General features: G+C 44.3%; 1 protein-coding gene across 5 annotated transcripts in view; it reads left to right on the top strand.

Annotated features, from left to right (window-relative positions):
* Positions 1 to 785: 785 nt before the first annotated feature.
* PCNT (pericentrin) overlaps positions 786 to 16,709 on the top strand; it is a 79,430-nt gene continuing 63,506 nt past the window's right edge. For 2 of the 5 annotated variants that reach the window (XR_013390654.1, XM_077918915.1), the window contains exons 1-9: positions 790 to 975; positions 1,506 to 1,628; positions 3,962 to 4,217; positions 4,700 to 4,758; positions 5,383 to 5,557; positions 6,986 to 7,110; positions 9,574 to 9,685; positions 10,715 to 10,979; positions 14,788 to 14,875. Coding sequence is in view for 4 of the 5 variants with exons in the window: in XM_077918915.1 (XP_077775041.1) it covers positions 937 to 975; positions 1,506 to 1,628; positions 3,962 to 4,217; positions 4,700 to 4,758; positions 5,383 to 5,557; positions 6,986 to 7,110; positions 9,574 to 9,685; positions 10,715 to 10,979; positions 14,788 to 14,875 (1,242 nt within the window). In the remaining variant the exon portion in view is untranslated. Of the gene's footprint in view, positions 976 to 1,505; positions 1,629 to 3,961; positions 4,218 to 4,699; positions 4,759 to 5,382; positions 5,558 to 6,985; positions 7,111 to 9,573; positions 9,686 to 10,714; positions 10,980 to 14,787; positions 14,876 to 16,709 lie in introns of all 5 variants that reach the window. The other 3 variants (XM_077918924.1, XM_077918921.1, XM_028703800.2) reach the window with 3 other exon arrangements.

Genomic DNA, 16,709 nt, shown 5'->3' on the forward strand with positions numbered 1-16,709 from the left:
ACTGGGATAAGGGACGCTTGACAGCTATGCCCCAAGGGTGCTCCTCTGCCAGCCCCTCCAGGGCATAGCTGTCTGAAGCAAATGGCTTGCCTCCCTCCCCACACAGACAGGAAAGGGGGAGGAACCAAAGTGCAGGGTGGCGGAAGGGGGAGATGGGGACACCACCACCACGTGTTATCGTGACATCATAAGCAGGTTCAAAGGCAGGTGGAAATTCCCGCTCTTCTCAACCTCATTTAGTGTAAAAAAATATAATAATCTAACAGAAGTTTTGAAAAATTGCCCTGCGGTTTTTCTTAAAATAAAAAAGGTGTTTTTATATTTAATCTGTTAGCTGCCTTGAGTCTCTGTCAGGGGAAAATATCAATCTCTATGACACCCCCGGGGGGCAGGGGGGGCTCCGGCCATTCCGGGCCGAAAGAGACGACGGCGCCCGCCCGCCCGCCCCTCAGCGCCGCTTCCCAGCCCGGGCGCAGAGATCGGAAAAGGCTCTTTCCATCCTCCGGACAGGAACCGTGAAGCGGAAGGGGAGAAGCAGCCGCTGTTTCCCCCGGCGGGGATCCGCCAGGCCCAAGCCGCCGGCTGCCTCTCGGTTCGTCGCGCCGCCCCCCGCGCGGTCACATGGGCGATCTGGGCGTCGCTTCCGGAGGAAAGGGCGGGACACAAAGTTGAATCGCAGGAAAAAAACACTACACGGCCGCGCATCCGAGGCCCCATTGGCTACTGGCGCTGCTAATCTGCCGTCAGCACGGGCGCCCGGCGGGCGGCGACAGCGGGTTAGCCGCCTCTCAGGGCTCGTCTCGCTATTGGACAGCGGAGTTTGGGGCGAGGCAGCCCATTGGCTGAAAGTTTTTTTTTCCAACTCCGACGGTTGCGCGGCCGTTGAAGCGGGCCTGAGAAGCAGCGTCCTGAGGGGAGCAGCGGCCGGCCGTGGAAATGGAGCGAGAGGCCGGTGGCGGCGGCGGCGGCCCGGAGGTGTTTCTTTTCTCCGCTCGAGGGTCGGGGCTGCGCCGGCTGGGGCGCTTCTGGGGCTCCCGCGTTGCGGGGCGGCGGTGGCGGAGTTCCAGCGCCCGCCTCTCGCTGCGGCCAAGCGCCTCACAGCAGCCGACGGGCGGGCCGGAGGCTGGGCGCCCGCAAGAGCCGCCGTCCGTCCCGCTTGGCGTTGTTGTGCGACTACAGTTCCCATGATTCCCGGCCCTGGGGCCGCGCTGGCTGACGGGAGTTGTAGTCCTCCTTTCAGGAGCTCCGCGCAGAGCAGGTCCCGACCGAAGGGGGGAGGGGCGCCCCAGATTCATCTCTCTGCCCCCAAGAATGACTTGCGCACCTTTCTCCTTCAACCCGCCACTGCAGATTGTTGAAGGCTCTTCAGGCCCTCCTAATAAGCATTCCCTTAAGTCTCTGCAATAGTTCTGTCCTGCACCGATTTTTGTTTAAGCATTCTGAACATTATGCATTCTTTAATTATACTTTAAGAAAGGTCTTTAATGATATTTTCTTCTCCCTAGGTTCATGAGCAAGAACATTATTGTGAGGAAGAAATCAAAGAGTTGCACACTAAATTCAAGGAGCAACAACAGTTGCTACAAAAAATGGAAGCGACACACAAAGAAGAGATGCAGCAAGCAGAGGTACAATATTAACTACAGCAATAATTCAAAGGTCCTTTGCTGCTGCAAATACATATGAAATAGGTCATTTGAAATAAGTGAACACAGGGAAGATTATAAACTGAATTCTAAACCAATATTTTTAAAAATATAATCTGTCAAATGTTCACAGTTATTTGCATATAGAATCAGAAATGCAGAGTTGTAAGGAAATGTGAGGATCAGCTGGTCCAACCTGCTGCAATTTAGGAATCTCAACTAAAGCATCCATGACAGATGGCCATCCAAACTTCCAATGAAGCAGAGTCAATCACTTTCCAAGGGATTCCATTCCAGTCTCCGGAGCAAGGGAAAACAAGCTTGCTCCATCTTCCATGTGACAATCCTTTAGTATTTGAAGATGGCTAGCATACCTCCTCTCAGTTTCCTCCTGTCCAGGCTAAACATATCCAACTGCCTCAACTGTTTCTCTTAAGGCTTGGTTTCTAGACCCTTGAACATCTTGGTTATCTGTCTCTGCACCCATTCCAGCTTATCAATATCGTTCTTAAAGTGAGGTCCCCAGAATTGGACACAAGACCCCAGGCGTGGTCCGACCAAGGTAGAATAGAGTGGTACTATGACTTCTTTTGATCAGGACACTATACTTCTGTTGATGCAGCCCAGAATAGTGTTAGCTGGAGATGCTCCTTCAGGTATACTGGGCCGGCATTCCACTCTGCCTGGTTTCCTGTAACCTTCTCACAGTGAGGGAACTGCCAGAAGGCCCTCAGCGTTGGACCTCAGTGTCTGGGCTGAACAGTGGGGATGGAGACGCTCCTTCAGGTATACAGGGCCGAGGACATTTAGGGTTTTAAAGGTCAGCACCAACACTTTGAATTGTGCTCTGGATTAGTTGTAGTCTCCCAGTCCCCTTCAAAAGTAGCCCCATGTAGAGCGCATTGCAGTAGTCCAAGCAGGAGATAACTAGAGCATGCACCAGTCTGCGGGCAGGTAGGGTCTCAGCCTGCATACCAGATGGAGCTGGTAAACAGCTGCCCTAGACACAGAATTGACCCGTGCTTCCATGGAGAGCTGTGAATCCATAATGATTCCCAGGCTGCTCAGATGGTCCTTCAGGGGCACAGTTACCGTATTCAGGACCAGGAAGTCGCCTTCACCTGGCTGTCCTGTCCCCCAGAAACAGTATTTCTGTCTTATTGGGATTCAGCCTAAATCCGTTAGCCACCATCCATCCTTCAAGTGCCTCTATACACTCACATAGGACGTTCACCGCCTTCACTGTTTCTGATTTAAATCGGAGGTAGAGCTGGGTATCAGCAACATACTGGTGAACACCAAGCCCCAACCCCCCTGAGGATGTGGGAAATGATGTAGCCCCAAGGAACTCCACAGTTGAGTGCCCAGGTGTCCAAATCCTCATCCCTCAACACCACTTTCTGAACATAGCTCAGGGGAAGGAGCGGAACCATTGCATAACAGTGCCCCCAGCTCCCAATCCCTCTAAACGGTCCAAAAGGATACCATGGTTGATGGTATCAAAAGTGACTGAGAGATCAAGCACAACCAGGAAACTGCTTAAACCTCTGAACCTAGCCTGCCAAAGATTATTGACCAATGCAACCAAGGTGGTCTCAGTCCCATGATAGGGCTGGAATTCCAATTGGAAGAGATCCACATGGTCTGCATCTTCAGGGCGTGCTTGGAGCTGTTCAACGACCATCTGCTCAAACGGCTTGCCCAGGAATGACTACTGGGTGATAACTGGCCATAATGGCCAGGTCTAAAGATGTTTTTTTTAAAGAAGCGGTTTAATAACCACTTCTTTAAGGGGGTCCAGGAAGACACCCTCACAGAGGGAAGCATTCACCACCCCACTACAGAGCTCATTGCCCAGCCTTGTCTGGCTCGCTTTTATGAGCCAGAATGGGCAAGGGCCAGGAGACAGGTGATCGGTTTCACTTGTCAAAGAAGCCTGTCCACATCCTTAGAGGTAATTATTAATAAGCTGAATAAAGATACCTTCCTTACTGTCTAGTAAAAGTCACTATCCTTGTGATTTGGGAAATATGCTTTAACATTAACTTTCAGTACCTCACTTGTCACCATCACTTTGCCACATTGTTAAAAGTGGAATCAAGGTTTGAGGGAAATTAGGGTACTAACTAAGCCTGGCCCCTTTCCTTGATGCTCACCTTTTCTGGTTCCTGCAGAAACATAATTCAGTGCCACGTGACATCCCTGGTGCAAGGATGTCCAGCTGGCATAAGTGAGCCATAGGATTGCACTGTCATAAACTGAAAGTAATTGCAAGCAGGGTTATGGGTTTCAATTATTGTCTTTCTTGACTGCAGGCCCTTCATAATCTTAAACTGGAAGCTTTAAGGCTAAGTTCAAATAACACACACACATCCCAGTTGGAATTGATGCAGACTAATCTGAGAAAAGAGAAAGAAACTGCCCTCATGGAGTTGCGTGAGATGCTCAACGATAAACATGCTCAAGAAGTAGCAGTTCTACAAGGTCAATACCATTTTGAGCTGGAGCGTATTAAAGAACAGAGTGATAAGGAAAAAGAAGAAATGGTCGTGAAACATCTAGATGCCATGGGTAATCTACCTTGTAGTTTTCAGCCAAAATATTGCAATCCATAGAATACTAGCACAGACATTTTGATGTTTTATTCAGTGCTGTTTGAGAGCAAAATAAATGTCAATTTTAATCATAGCAGATAATACTTTGAAAATGATTTAATAATGTACAGAGATTATATAAAATACAAAATTTAATGCTATAAGTTAGAAGTACATAATGCTTTTTGACAAGTGTGCTGTAAGAAAAGCTTTTTACAAAACAAAAAATCCTCTGCAAATTATGTAAAAACAAGTCATTTTAATAAACATAAATATGCAAAATCAGAATATTTGTAAAAGGGGGGGGGACCATTAAGAACAAAGAAAGATGCGGGGAAGGTTATATGAAGTGTGGAAGTTAAAGAGTAGATAATTTTTTTTTAATATTTTGAAATTGGTATTTATATTAGCTGACATGCCAAATATATTTATGCAGTGGCAACAAATTTGATGTTTCAGATAAACAGAAGAAGGAAATAGCTCTGGAAATGGAGAAGACACACACCCAGCTCTTAGAGGTATTGTGTATAATTTATTGTGTTAAAATATTTTCTTTTTAAACCTTCTGGATTTTTATATGATGAAAATTATTTGATTTACATTACAGTTCCTAAGACTGTTCTCTCTCTCTCTCTCTCTCTGTGTGTGTGTGTGTGTGTGTGTACACACACAAACACACAAGTTCCCTTAAAATGTAGGAATTGTGTGTACATGCTATCTTGCATGGCTAAATATCCAAACATGCTAATACAAATGCACTAACAAACTATTGATCATGCATCTTTAAAATAAGATCATAAAAGTGAATGTAAAGGCTAATCTAGTGGTGGCATCCAGTGTTCTTGCTGACTCTTGTATGAAAACAAGTGGCAGCTACTAAAGAGATCATGAGATAAAAGCAGAGATGTTAGTTTCTATCTGAAAAAAGAGTTGCTTGAACACACATGGGGTATTGGGTAGGTCCTGTCCAGGAAACCCACTTCATTTTTGCAAAGGCTCAACAAGTAGCAGCTGGGACTGACAAGTAACTAAAGTTAGAAGCATTTAAATTGGAAGAATGATTGTTCCTTTAATTTAAAAAGCTATGGATTTTTCAGGATACTGTGTGGCAATTTTCAATGTTAGACTTCATTTTCTTTCAGAATCTTAAAAGAGGATGTGCATCAAATACAGACCTCACTTTAAAAAACTTGCATGAAGAGTTATCTGTGAAATATCAGATTGAATTAAATGAGATGGAAAGAACCCTAAATGCAGAAACTGAAGAAGTAAAAAGAATGTTGAAGAGTCTTTCTCTTGAAAAAGAGCAGGTTGAAAGTAGGCATTATATCCTGAGAAGAGTTATTATCATTGCAATATACTTTTATGCGCAAGATGCAGTATTTCATCTGCCTCTAAAAATGTAGGTGCTTTCCCACTCTTGCCAATACAATGACAGCTGCATCAATTCTTGAGGTATGTTGCTATCAAAAATGAGAGGCAGGTAGGGGAAGTATTAGCTGCTAGAGGTCTGCGAAGCCAGACTGTGCACTTCAGTTCATATCCAAGTCTTCTCCACCTTCCAAAAGTCTGTGACTACCCTCTATCCTCCTTTGTATTTTATTTCATTTAGCACTTTTCCACCTCTAGACTTCTTAAAAGTATAGATTAGCAGTACTGACATCACTTCTGTCATCCAACTCTCACGATTTCTTTATTTAATGAAATTATACTTGGCTTTTTGAGGAGACCCTCCACAGAGCAGCTTACTTTATTTTAAAATACAAATCCATTTCATGAAACTTTTTCAAACATATAGGTGGAACCAATAAACAACAATAACTTAAAAATCACCAATATAAAAAATAACACAATCATATCTCAATTAACTACTTTCATCCTAACACCCCATCAAAACCTTTTGAGAAAAAGCCTTTTAAAAAATAAGAGATCGGGGCCTGCCTAATTTCATCAGCTTCCGGGAGCAGGGACCGAGCAACGGGGGCTCACCCCGTCGCGGGGATTCAAACCTCCAACCTTCTGATTGGCAAGCCCTAGGCTCTGTGGTTTAACCCACAGCGCCACCCGCGTCCTGGGATAAGTTTCCTTAATGCAGAACAAAAGAAAGGAAGTCTGTATTTGTAGACTCTCCATAGCAGAATTCTACTCCTCTTTTGCTTCCCAGTTATTGGGAGAATAAGGCTGCAGTCTTATGCACCCATACCTGGGAGTTAGCCCTATTGAACATAGTTAGACTTACTTCTGAGTAAACAGGCACACAAGGCTACTGGCATGTTTAAGTTAATCAGGTCTGGGTCTGGTCAGTTCTTGGATGGGTGCCCACATGTGAACCACATATACAGGGTCTTGGGTTCCATGATGGAAGAAAGTTGGGATATAAATGTTAAAATTAAAAAAAACTTGTAAGGATTGCATTGTAATATCACCTCTTTTAGACAAAGTACAGCATCTGGAATTGCTTTTCACATTTCACATTATAATATTTTTTTGTCAGAAAGATTGCTACAAAGATTGTGGAATTTATTAGAAAACTTAACAGAATTGTACGTATGAAGTAGAATTTAAATTCACTGCTGACCTTATATACCTCTTCAGACGTTTGGACTGTTGTGATGCCAGAAACTGGTTTGAAGCAGTCATCTCACAAGCAGGGCTGTATCTCAGGTGTAGAGTGCATTCTTTGTGTGCATTTTGACAGCTGATAAGAAAATAAATTTTATAACAGAACACAATGTTATTTTGTAGTGGAGCATGATATCCTGAAAAACCAGTATGATCTGGCCATGACAAAGCTGCAGGCTGAATATGAACAAAAGTTGGAAGATATGAAAGAGCAAAGCAAGAAACAAGAAGAAGAATTACAGCAGGAGGTAAATAAGCATATTTATGTTGATTTTTGGCAAGGCTCTTTATGTTTATCAAGATCTGCCTGAATATGAGAGTGAAATGGCAGAGTGGGAAACAGCAGATGAGGATCTCCAAATAGGTGACTGGAGAACTGAAACAGGCAAATGAGGGTGTTGGGATGCTCTAAGAGAGGGGTGGAATTATGGATAGAGATAATAAGAAACATCTGGAGAGGGAAATGATAGACGTAAGAGAGAAAGGATCTTCTGTACAAGTTGAACACAGAAGAAAGCACCATCAAGCTGCTGGCGATCTTTGGGGAAAGAATGGAAGAAATAGAAATGGAAGGACTTTTTCTTTGAATTAAAGATGGGAAAGCATAGCCAAGAGGAAATAGGACTGGAAAATATGGAATTGGATAATAACATTAATAACAATAATAAACTTTTATTTATATCCTGCCCTCCCCGGCCTAGACTGGGCTCAGGGCGGCTAACATCGAATATATAACATTGGTATAAAATCAAACAATAGTTAAATTACCTCATAAAAACAAGTCAGAATCAAATTAAAATCTAATTAGATGGCTTTCCGCAGAATTAGGGTTGGGAACAGTAAATGTTCATCAGGTCCAGCTGTTTACGCTGTTCTTATATGGGCCTGTGAAAATGCTGGGAGGCCTCTTTCATACTAGTTCTTATACAAAAAGAGAAGGGGAGTCAGGCTGCGCCCTGACCAAAGGCCTGGCGGAACAACTCCGTCCTACATGCCCTGCGGAAAGATGTCAAATCCCGCAGCGCCCTGATCTCTTGTGGCAGAGCGTTCTACCTGGCCGGGGCCAAGGCCAAAATTAATGAAGATACAAGTACGCGGGTGGCACTGTGGGTAAAAGCCTCAGCGCCTAGGACTTGCCGATCGAAAGGTCGGCGGTTCGAATCCCCGCGGCGGGGTGCGCTCCCGTCGCTTGGTCCCAGCGCCTGCCAACCTAGCAGTTCGAAAGCACCCCCGGGTGCAAGTAGATAAATAGGGACCGCTTACTAGTGGGAAGGTAAACGGCGTTCCGTGTGCTGCGCTGGCTCGCCAGATGCAGCTTGTCACGCTGGCCACGTGACCCGGAAGTGTCTGCGGACAGCGCTGGCTCCCGGCCTCTTGAGTGAGATGAGCACACAACCCTAGAGTCTGGCAAGACTGGCCCGTACGGGCAGGGGTACCTTTACCTTTACCTTTACAAGTAAATAGTTATGGACTATTACTCCAATAAGAGTTCATGGAATTTCTTGAAGAGAAAGTTGTTATACTGGACTGGAGAAAGACTTTTTTTGGCCTTAATAATAACGATCAAAGAGCCCCTTTGGGACTTTTTGTGTGGAAAGAAGAATGTCTTGAGGTGTCTGGGATTGAAGATTGGAAAAACGCCTAGCAGACTGAGGACATTATCCTGGAATACAACTAGATACTAACTATTCTGGAATGAATATTTTGAATAATCTTTATGTAGATAATTGGCAGATGAAGAACTGGAAGTCCTTATTTTTCTCATCTCTCTTTTTATTTTTTATGATTTCCAGCTATTGTCTTCTTCTGTAAACTCTCCTATACTTATGTTTTGTTCTGTTTTTTGATGTCCTGTATTCTGAGTTAATGAGGATACACACAGGAAGGTGATGGATGGATGATGAAGAACCCTGTGTGAGATGCAGAGAAGGGAAGATCTCCCAGAGTGGGAGGCTGATAAGAGGGCATTGCATTTTTCTTTCTTCCTCCCACTGTTTCTTTTTGTGTTCTTTCTTTCTTTCTTGTATGTACATTTGCTTTCTCGTTTTTTCTATTTTTATTTGGATTAGTTTGGCTTTTATTGTATTGTATGTTGAAAAGTTTCAATAATAAAAAAGAGAAGTAACTCACTGGTGCACCTGAACCCTATTGAAAGCAGGAGTGACGTCCCCATGCATCAGCTGATGCAGAAGGAATTTAATTCTGCTTGGTTCAGATGTACAAACTAGTTCCTCACAGTGAACTAGTTGGCACACTGAAGCCCTGAAGAAAACTGGAACTTTCTGCACATCGCCCAATAATGTCATAATGACATCAGCTGACTGACAAGTGGGTGGTCCTGTCCATCTGCCAGGGGTGCGGTGGGGGCCAAAAAGGTTCCCCATCCCATTCAAAATCTACCAGTCAGTTGCAAAAGATGTAGAGTTAAAATGAAAGAACAGGCGGCCTCTGAGCACATTCTAAGCCTAGGAATGTGTTTTACTATCAGAATTGAACAAAGCAAAGAGTCCTTTCACGCAGATATGCACTACTGGTTAGCTTCCTTAAATTTCAACAACGTAATTTAAAAGTGGTTTTATTGTTGCTGCTGTTAAGAAATTTGGAGCCAGTAATTAGCCAAAAATTCCATCACTCCTGGTCTAGAAGATTTTGAAAACTCTTTTAAAAAAATTAAAATTTGTAGGTATACTAACTTATTGTATCTCTTGTAGATAGACAAGCTAATGGCTATGCAAGAAAAACTAAAGGTCGAGTCAGAAGAAGAAATCAAACGACTTTGGTCTCAACTGGATAGTGCTCGGGCAAGTCGCCAAGAATTAAGTGGTACGTTTGTGGATTTGACATAGAATCATTGTAACCTGTAACTTGCTTTCTGTTCATTTTTAAATTCTAGGGTCTGATTCTCTATCATTCAGTGAAGCATTTTATTTTACGCTATTGAGTAATGCCATATAAAGGAACAATATTTTATATTCTTCTTAATGACTAATTAGCTGAGGAACTGTTAACGCATGTTTGTGAAACTCTCAGTTTTAATTTCAGGATTTTAGGTTACTTTCTCTGATTTGAGGATTGACATAATTTACATTTTATCCTGTTCAAAAATAATATTAAGTTTCTAAAAATATTTTTATTATTTCAGGTATACACAAAATAAAACATAGAGGCTAAATTTATGGCACAAATAATCTTGATGCCATTCCTTATGAATCTTAACAATTAATTTGAAACATTAACTCAGTGATTTGTATTTATATAGTAGCTCTTGAATTATTATTATTATTTCCTCCTTTTTCCACTTGAGGTATGCTGTTTAATGAATATAACATAATGATATATTGAGTAGTTAACATTCATAAATGAGCTGTAAAATTGGTTATACTCATCTTCAGACTTGGCAATGTTTATATTTACTTTCTTCATTTTATTATGCATTTAACCTGGCCAATATTAATAGATCCCAAGCTTTTTTGGGTTTTTATGCAAATCTTGGAAAATGTAAATATAGGTGGAGTTGTTAGATATCCAATATTTTCACAGAAAATAAGCTTTCCTATCTTCCCCCTGCACCCCCTGATGTGTTCTGGAGGGTCCCCGAAACGTACATGACCAGACTGAGGGACGGCAAGGGGAAGGAGATCAAGTCCCATTACACAAGCAACCTCAGAACTTGTAATAAGTTCTAGTCAAGTTAATAAAGTGCTTCTTAGCGTCCAAGGCACTTAAGGTCAAATGTTAAGCCTAGTCTTCTTAATAGCGTTGTCCTGTGTGTGTGTTGTACTTCTTGAGAAGCTTGTTTTATTTTAATATACTGAATTAAAATAAGAGAGTATTATCTTGGTCTTTCACCAGAGTTGAAAGAACAGCTGCTTGCTCGCACTTCACACATGGAAGAAATGGAATACCTGAAGAAGGATTTTCAACTTAAATGGGATAAGAAAAAAAGTGAACATGAAAATGAACTGGAACAATTAAGACTTTATTTTGAACAGAAATTAAAGTCTGTGGAAGAAAACTACAGAGAAGAATTAACAATGCTGCATCAGAGGCTTCGGGAAATGAAAGATTATTCCCTATTAGAGGTGGAGAACAGCCAAGATCTACATGCGGAATTTGGGTAATGCTAATAATTTAGTAACTTGATCTGTAGCATCAGATTCTTGGAATGTGTAATGAAAACTACAGTGGTACCTTGGTTTACGAACTTAATCCGTTCTGGAAGTCTGTTCTTAAACCAAAGCATTCTTAAACCAAGGCATGCTTTCCCATAACAGCGGGGGGGGGGGGGGGCTCAATTTACAAATAGAACACACTCAACAGGAAGCAGAATATGTTCTGCTTGCAACGCAGACTTCACAAACCAAAACACCTACTTTGGGTTTGCAGCGTTCTTAATCCAAGTTGTTCATAAACTAAACTGTTCTTAAACCAAGGTACTGTTGTATTTGTAGTTGTAGTTTCCTCTGGCAGTCAGGACAGGTGGTCATGTTGGAGAACTCCTTGAAGCCCTCGCCTTGACTTGTGCTCCTGGCTAGGGGAGAACCTTTTTTACTACCACACTTTGATACTCATAGGAGCATCTAGCAGCTGGAGGATGCGCTAGATTTCTGTTTGTCACAGCTAGGATTGGGTTAGCTTGATTGTCATGTATCCATTTTTTTAAAAAAAGAGTTAATGTTGTTTTGAAGAGTCCCCTTTTTGGAGAGACCCTGTCCCTGACCAGCCTTTCAAGGAAGTGTTGTGCAGTTGCTTGAACTCATGTTTTGTCTCTGGAAAAGCTATTATTTGTTACCAATGCTTATATTTATTACCAGGCAGACATTAGTTACCTAAGTTGGTTTTCACAAGCTCAGTCTTGCAGTCTGTGAGTGACTTGTAAAATATTGGTTAGTTCAAACCACTTGGAGAATGGGAATCCTTGGCTAATCCTGATTTAGATTATTTTTTTCAAGAGGCAAGCTGGCAGTGTCTTTCATATACTGTTTTTGTTTGTATTGATTCTAGTGAATGCTTATGATCTGTCTGCAGCTGCTTCAAGTTGAGGGTGACTTAGGACAGTGTTTCCCAACCTTTTTTGGGCAAAGGCACACTTCTTTCATGAAAAAAATCTCGAGGCACACCACCATTAGAAAATGTTAAAAAATTTAACTCTGTGCCTATATTGACTATATAAAAAGTACAGTGGTGCCTCGCAAGACGAAATTAATTCGTTCCGCAAGTCTCTTCGTCTTGCGAGTTTTTCGTCTTGCGATGCACGGTTTCCCATAGGAATGCATTGAAAATCAATTAATGCGTTCCTAGGGAAACCGCCTTCAGACCAGGTCCGGGGACAGTCTGTCCCCCGACCTCTTCTGAAGGCTGGGGGGGGGGGGGGGGGGACAAGGGCTTTTCTTCCCACTGCCAGCCTTCAGAAGGCTGTTCTGAAGGCTGGCGGTGGGAAGAAAAGCCCTTCTTCCCACCTCCCGCCCCGCAAGCTCCGGGGACAGGAGGGCTTTGCTGCCGACCGCCAGCATTTTAAAAGCCCCTGCTGTCCCGGGGCGATTTTAAAATGCTGGCGGGCGGGAGCGAAGTCTCCGCTGCCCCGAGGAGATTTTAAAATGCTGGGGGTCGGCAGCGAACGCTTCGCTCCCGCCCGCCAGCATTTTAAGATCGCCCAGGGCAGCGGAGAAGTCTCCGCTGTCCCGGGAAGGCAGGCGGGGGGAGCAAAGACTTTTGCCCCCGCCTGCCTTCAGAAGAGGTCCAGGACCTCGTTCCGATGCCCGGCGGCGGGGTGCGAGGTTCCCGCCCCACCGCCCGGCATCGGGGGGAGAGGTTCCCGCCCCACCGCCCGGCATCGGGGCATCGTTCCGATGCCCGGCGGCGGGGGGAGAGGTTCCCGCCCCACCGCCCGGCATCGGGGCATCGTTCCGATGCCCGGCGGCGGGGTGCGAGGTTCCCGCCCCCCCGCCCCGCTTCGGAGCAGCGCTCCGAAGCGGGGCGGCTGGGGCAGGTGTTCCCGCCCCCCCGCCCCGCTTCGGAGCAGCGTTCCGAAGCGGGGCGGCTGGGGCAGGTGTTCCCGCCCCGCTTCGGAGCACCGGGAGAAGTGATCTCCCCGCAGCCCCTTGCTTCAAAAGAGGTCCGGGGGCAGCGCGAAGCGCTTCCCGCTGTCCCCGGACCTCTTTTGAAGCAAGGGGCGGTGGGGAGAAGCGATCTCGGGCGCGCAGGCGCATTGCTCGCTCCTCTTTCCGCGCAGGCGCCTTCTCTCGCTCTTTCGCCTCCTTTTCTTTCTCTCTCGATGGTCCGCCTACAAAGGAGCGAGGGAGGCGCCCGCCATGTTTGGATTTGCATCCAGCAGGAGATGCCGCCGCCGCCCCGCATCTCCCGCCTCCCTCCCACGGCACACCAGGCAAGGTCTCACGGCACACCAGTGTGCCGCGGAACACCGGTTGGGAAACACTGACTTAGGAAACATGGTTGATGTTTCTTACTGGGAACATGGTGGAGTGCAGTCAGTGTAAGATTACACCCTGTCCTCCAGTCTCTCAGCTGATGCCACCAGGGAGTTCAGTTGATAGGCGGGTTCAGTGGGTGGGTGTGGTTTAAGGAAAATTCACTACCTCATGTTATATTTTCAGTGGAAATTTTAGGTACCCTAAATGCTTACAAACTAAAGAGAGAGCCTGTTGATAAAAGCTGATAATAGCTTTTGTGGGATTTGTATATTTAATTGGAATTTAAGATTTATTTAAGGTAAAATCCTGAATGACTCCAGAGTCCCAAACAGCTGTTTCTTCCCATACCAAAGCAGCTACAGCTAGAGAGAACATGGAAAGCAGCTAAAACAGTTATTTTACTGTTTTCATGGGCAATGCAAAGCAACATGGTGCTGTGAATTTTGGTGGATTAGCCATGCACCATTCAGTACCTCTGTGAAGGCACAGTTTGTGGACCTGTCTGTGCCTGGCCCTTCCCTGTCTGGGGAACATTTGGGAAGGCCTGAGCTGCATTATCCAGGCTGTAGCATCATGGCAGGCCTGGCTGCTGAACAGTGGAAAATGCTTCTCCTGTAGCAAAATCTCTGCTAAGATGGCTTTCACCTACATGAGCTCCAGATCTTAATTGCAACCAATTAGAAAAGATCTGAGAGAGAGAGAGAGAGATGCACACCACAACTCTTAATGATGTGGTGGTGGGGAACCCTGAGGTTTATAACTAGTGTGATAGAGTTAAGTGAAGTGTGAACTGGCTTATATATGGATACAGGAATCTTAATCTCATGATTGTGGTAACTGAAAAAAGTGAATCCGTGGTTGTAGAAATGAATACTTCTTCATGCTAACATTTTCTTACATGATTACATTACCATGGTTGCTTCTGTGTGACTTTAAATCACCCCCAAATTTACAGTTGAGTACATAGAATGATGGAGTTGGGTGATCTAGTCCAACTGTTTGCTGCTGCAGGAAATCCACTGGTGTTGTATTCCTCATAGGCGGCCATCCAGCCTCTCCTTTAAAACATCTAATGTGGGAGAGTTCATCACTTTCTGAGGCATTCTGTTCCACCACAGCTTATACCATTAGGGTCTTCCAAATATTTCAGTGAAATCCTATTTCTTGTAATGTGAACCCTTTATTTTGGGTCCAACTCTGGAGCAGTTAAAAACAAATATACTCCAGCATCTTATATGATAGTCATTTGAATATATGAAGAAGGCTATCATATTGCCTAATAATCTATAAATCTCTTCTTCATATTAAACATACCCATTGATAAAGATACTGAAAACTGCTTTATTACTTTATTAAAGTTATTCCTTTATTAAATTATAATATAGTAAAGCATATATGTAATGCTATAATAAAGTAATGCTATAATAAAACATTACTTTATTAAAGTTATTAAGACCTTGTTACTTACTCTTTTGAAATTTCCCCCCATAACAGTTCATCTGCCATATTTTCAGAAGAGATGACCGAAAAGGAGAGACATGATCTATTTGAGCAGCTAACTCAGCAACTGGAACGCCACAAGGTAAATTACTAGATAATAATAAAAAGGCATATTTGACTCGCCAGACAAAATGACCCAGCCCCCAACTCCATGTGCTGTTCTGGGGATTGTTGCTGAGGGCCACCAAAAAAGGCCTTAAGGGCAGCATTCAGCCCTTGGGATGTACATTGAGCCATCCTGCTGTAGTGGATAGTCTAGAGCAGAGCTTTCCAAACTCTACATGTTGGTGACACACTTTTTAGACATGCATCTTTTTGTGACACAGTAATTCAGTTTTGCTAGCAAACCAGAGGTTAAACTAACTCCTTTCCAGACCTGGGAGGAGCGTGGGGAGCATTCGCACAACACACCTACACCCTGCAGCTGGCACACTAACGTGTTGCGACACACAGTTTGGAAAGCTCTGGTCTAGAGTAAGTGTCACGACTCCTATGTTCAGCAGTCGCTACAGTGAGCTAAGGTTCCAGATTGGGTTCCGCCTCCAAGCCTGATGCTGGTGTTGAAGGACAACTGATCCTGCCGCTGCCAGAAGGAGACAACTGAACCAGTTGCCACCACACCAAAGCCTGTAGAACCAAACCAGAATCGTCATGAGTGCCTTCCCATGTGCTTAGGGAAACAACTGCCTCCCCCCGCCCCCCATCTCACCAGTCTAGGCTATGGAATGCAGAAATGTCTGTCTTCAGGCCAGAGGGTGAAACCTTTTAAGATTATAGACAGACGCTTTTAGATTACATTTGAGATTGCTGCATCACACTGTTGACTCACATTAAGCTTGTCTACTAAGACCCCCAGATCCTTTTCACACGTACTGCTAGTAAGGCAGGTGTCCCCATCTTATATTCGTGCAGCTGGCTCTTCCTTTCTAAGTGCAGAACCTTACATTTTTCCCTATTGAAATTCATCTTGTTAGTTTGGGCTCATTCTTCAATCTGTTAAGGTCATTTGGAATCCCAATTCTGTCTTCTGCAACTTTAGCTGCTTCTACCAGTTTGTTGTCATCTGCAAATTTGATGAGCATCCCCTCAATTCCTTCATCCAAGTCATTTATAAAAACATTGAACAACAATGTACCTAGAACAGAACCCCGCTTTTGTCCAGGATGATGAAGCACCATTAATGAACACTCTTTGGGTTCGGTCAGTCATCCAACTCCAACAAAAAGAGAAATGAGATTTGTCTGACATGACTGGGATTTTGGGAAACCCAGGCTGGGTCTTAGTTGATCACCGCATCCTTTTCTAAGTGCCCACAGACCAGCTGTTGCATTATCTGTTCTAGGACCTTTCCTGGTATCGATGTCAAGCTCACTGGTCAGTAGTTACCTGGGTCTTCTCTCCCCCCCCCCCCCTTTGAAGATGGGGATAACATTTGCCTGCCTCCAGTCTGCAGGGACTTCACCTGTTCTCCAAGAATTCTCAGAGATTAGAGGCTCTGAGATTACATCCACAAGCTCCCTTGGGTGCAACTCATCAGGCCCTGCAGATCTGAGTTCATTTAAAGTAGCTAGGTGTTCCCTTACCACCTCTTTTCCTATCTTGGGCTGCAGCTCTCTCCTTGCATTATTTATTCTGTTGTCACCAGGTTGGGCACTGCTTTCCTTTTGGGTGAAGACATAGGTGTCTAACAGTTCCTCCGTGTTGTTATGAATCAGGTACAAGATAGATGATCCCCTTGTAGCTTCCTTCACCTTCAGGAAAATGAAATTGTCTATGAGGCAGCTGAGGAATTTGTTGGACCTTACATTGTTGGCAGAGTTCTTGTTCCAATAGCTTATTGGGGTAGTTGAAGTCTCCCATGACTGCTGTATCTCTTCGTTTTGAATGTTTGGCTATCTGCTCTAGGAAGGCATCAT

Source organism: Podarcis muralis, chromosome 1 (assembly GCF_964188315.1).
Source record: "Podarcis muralis chromosome 1, rPodMur119.hap1.1, whole genome shotgun sequence".
Lineage (NCBI taxonomy): Eukaryota > Metazoa > Chordata > Lepidosauria > Squamata > Lacertidae > Podarcis > Podarcis muralis.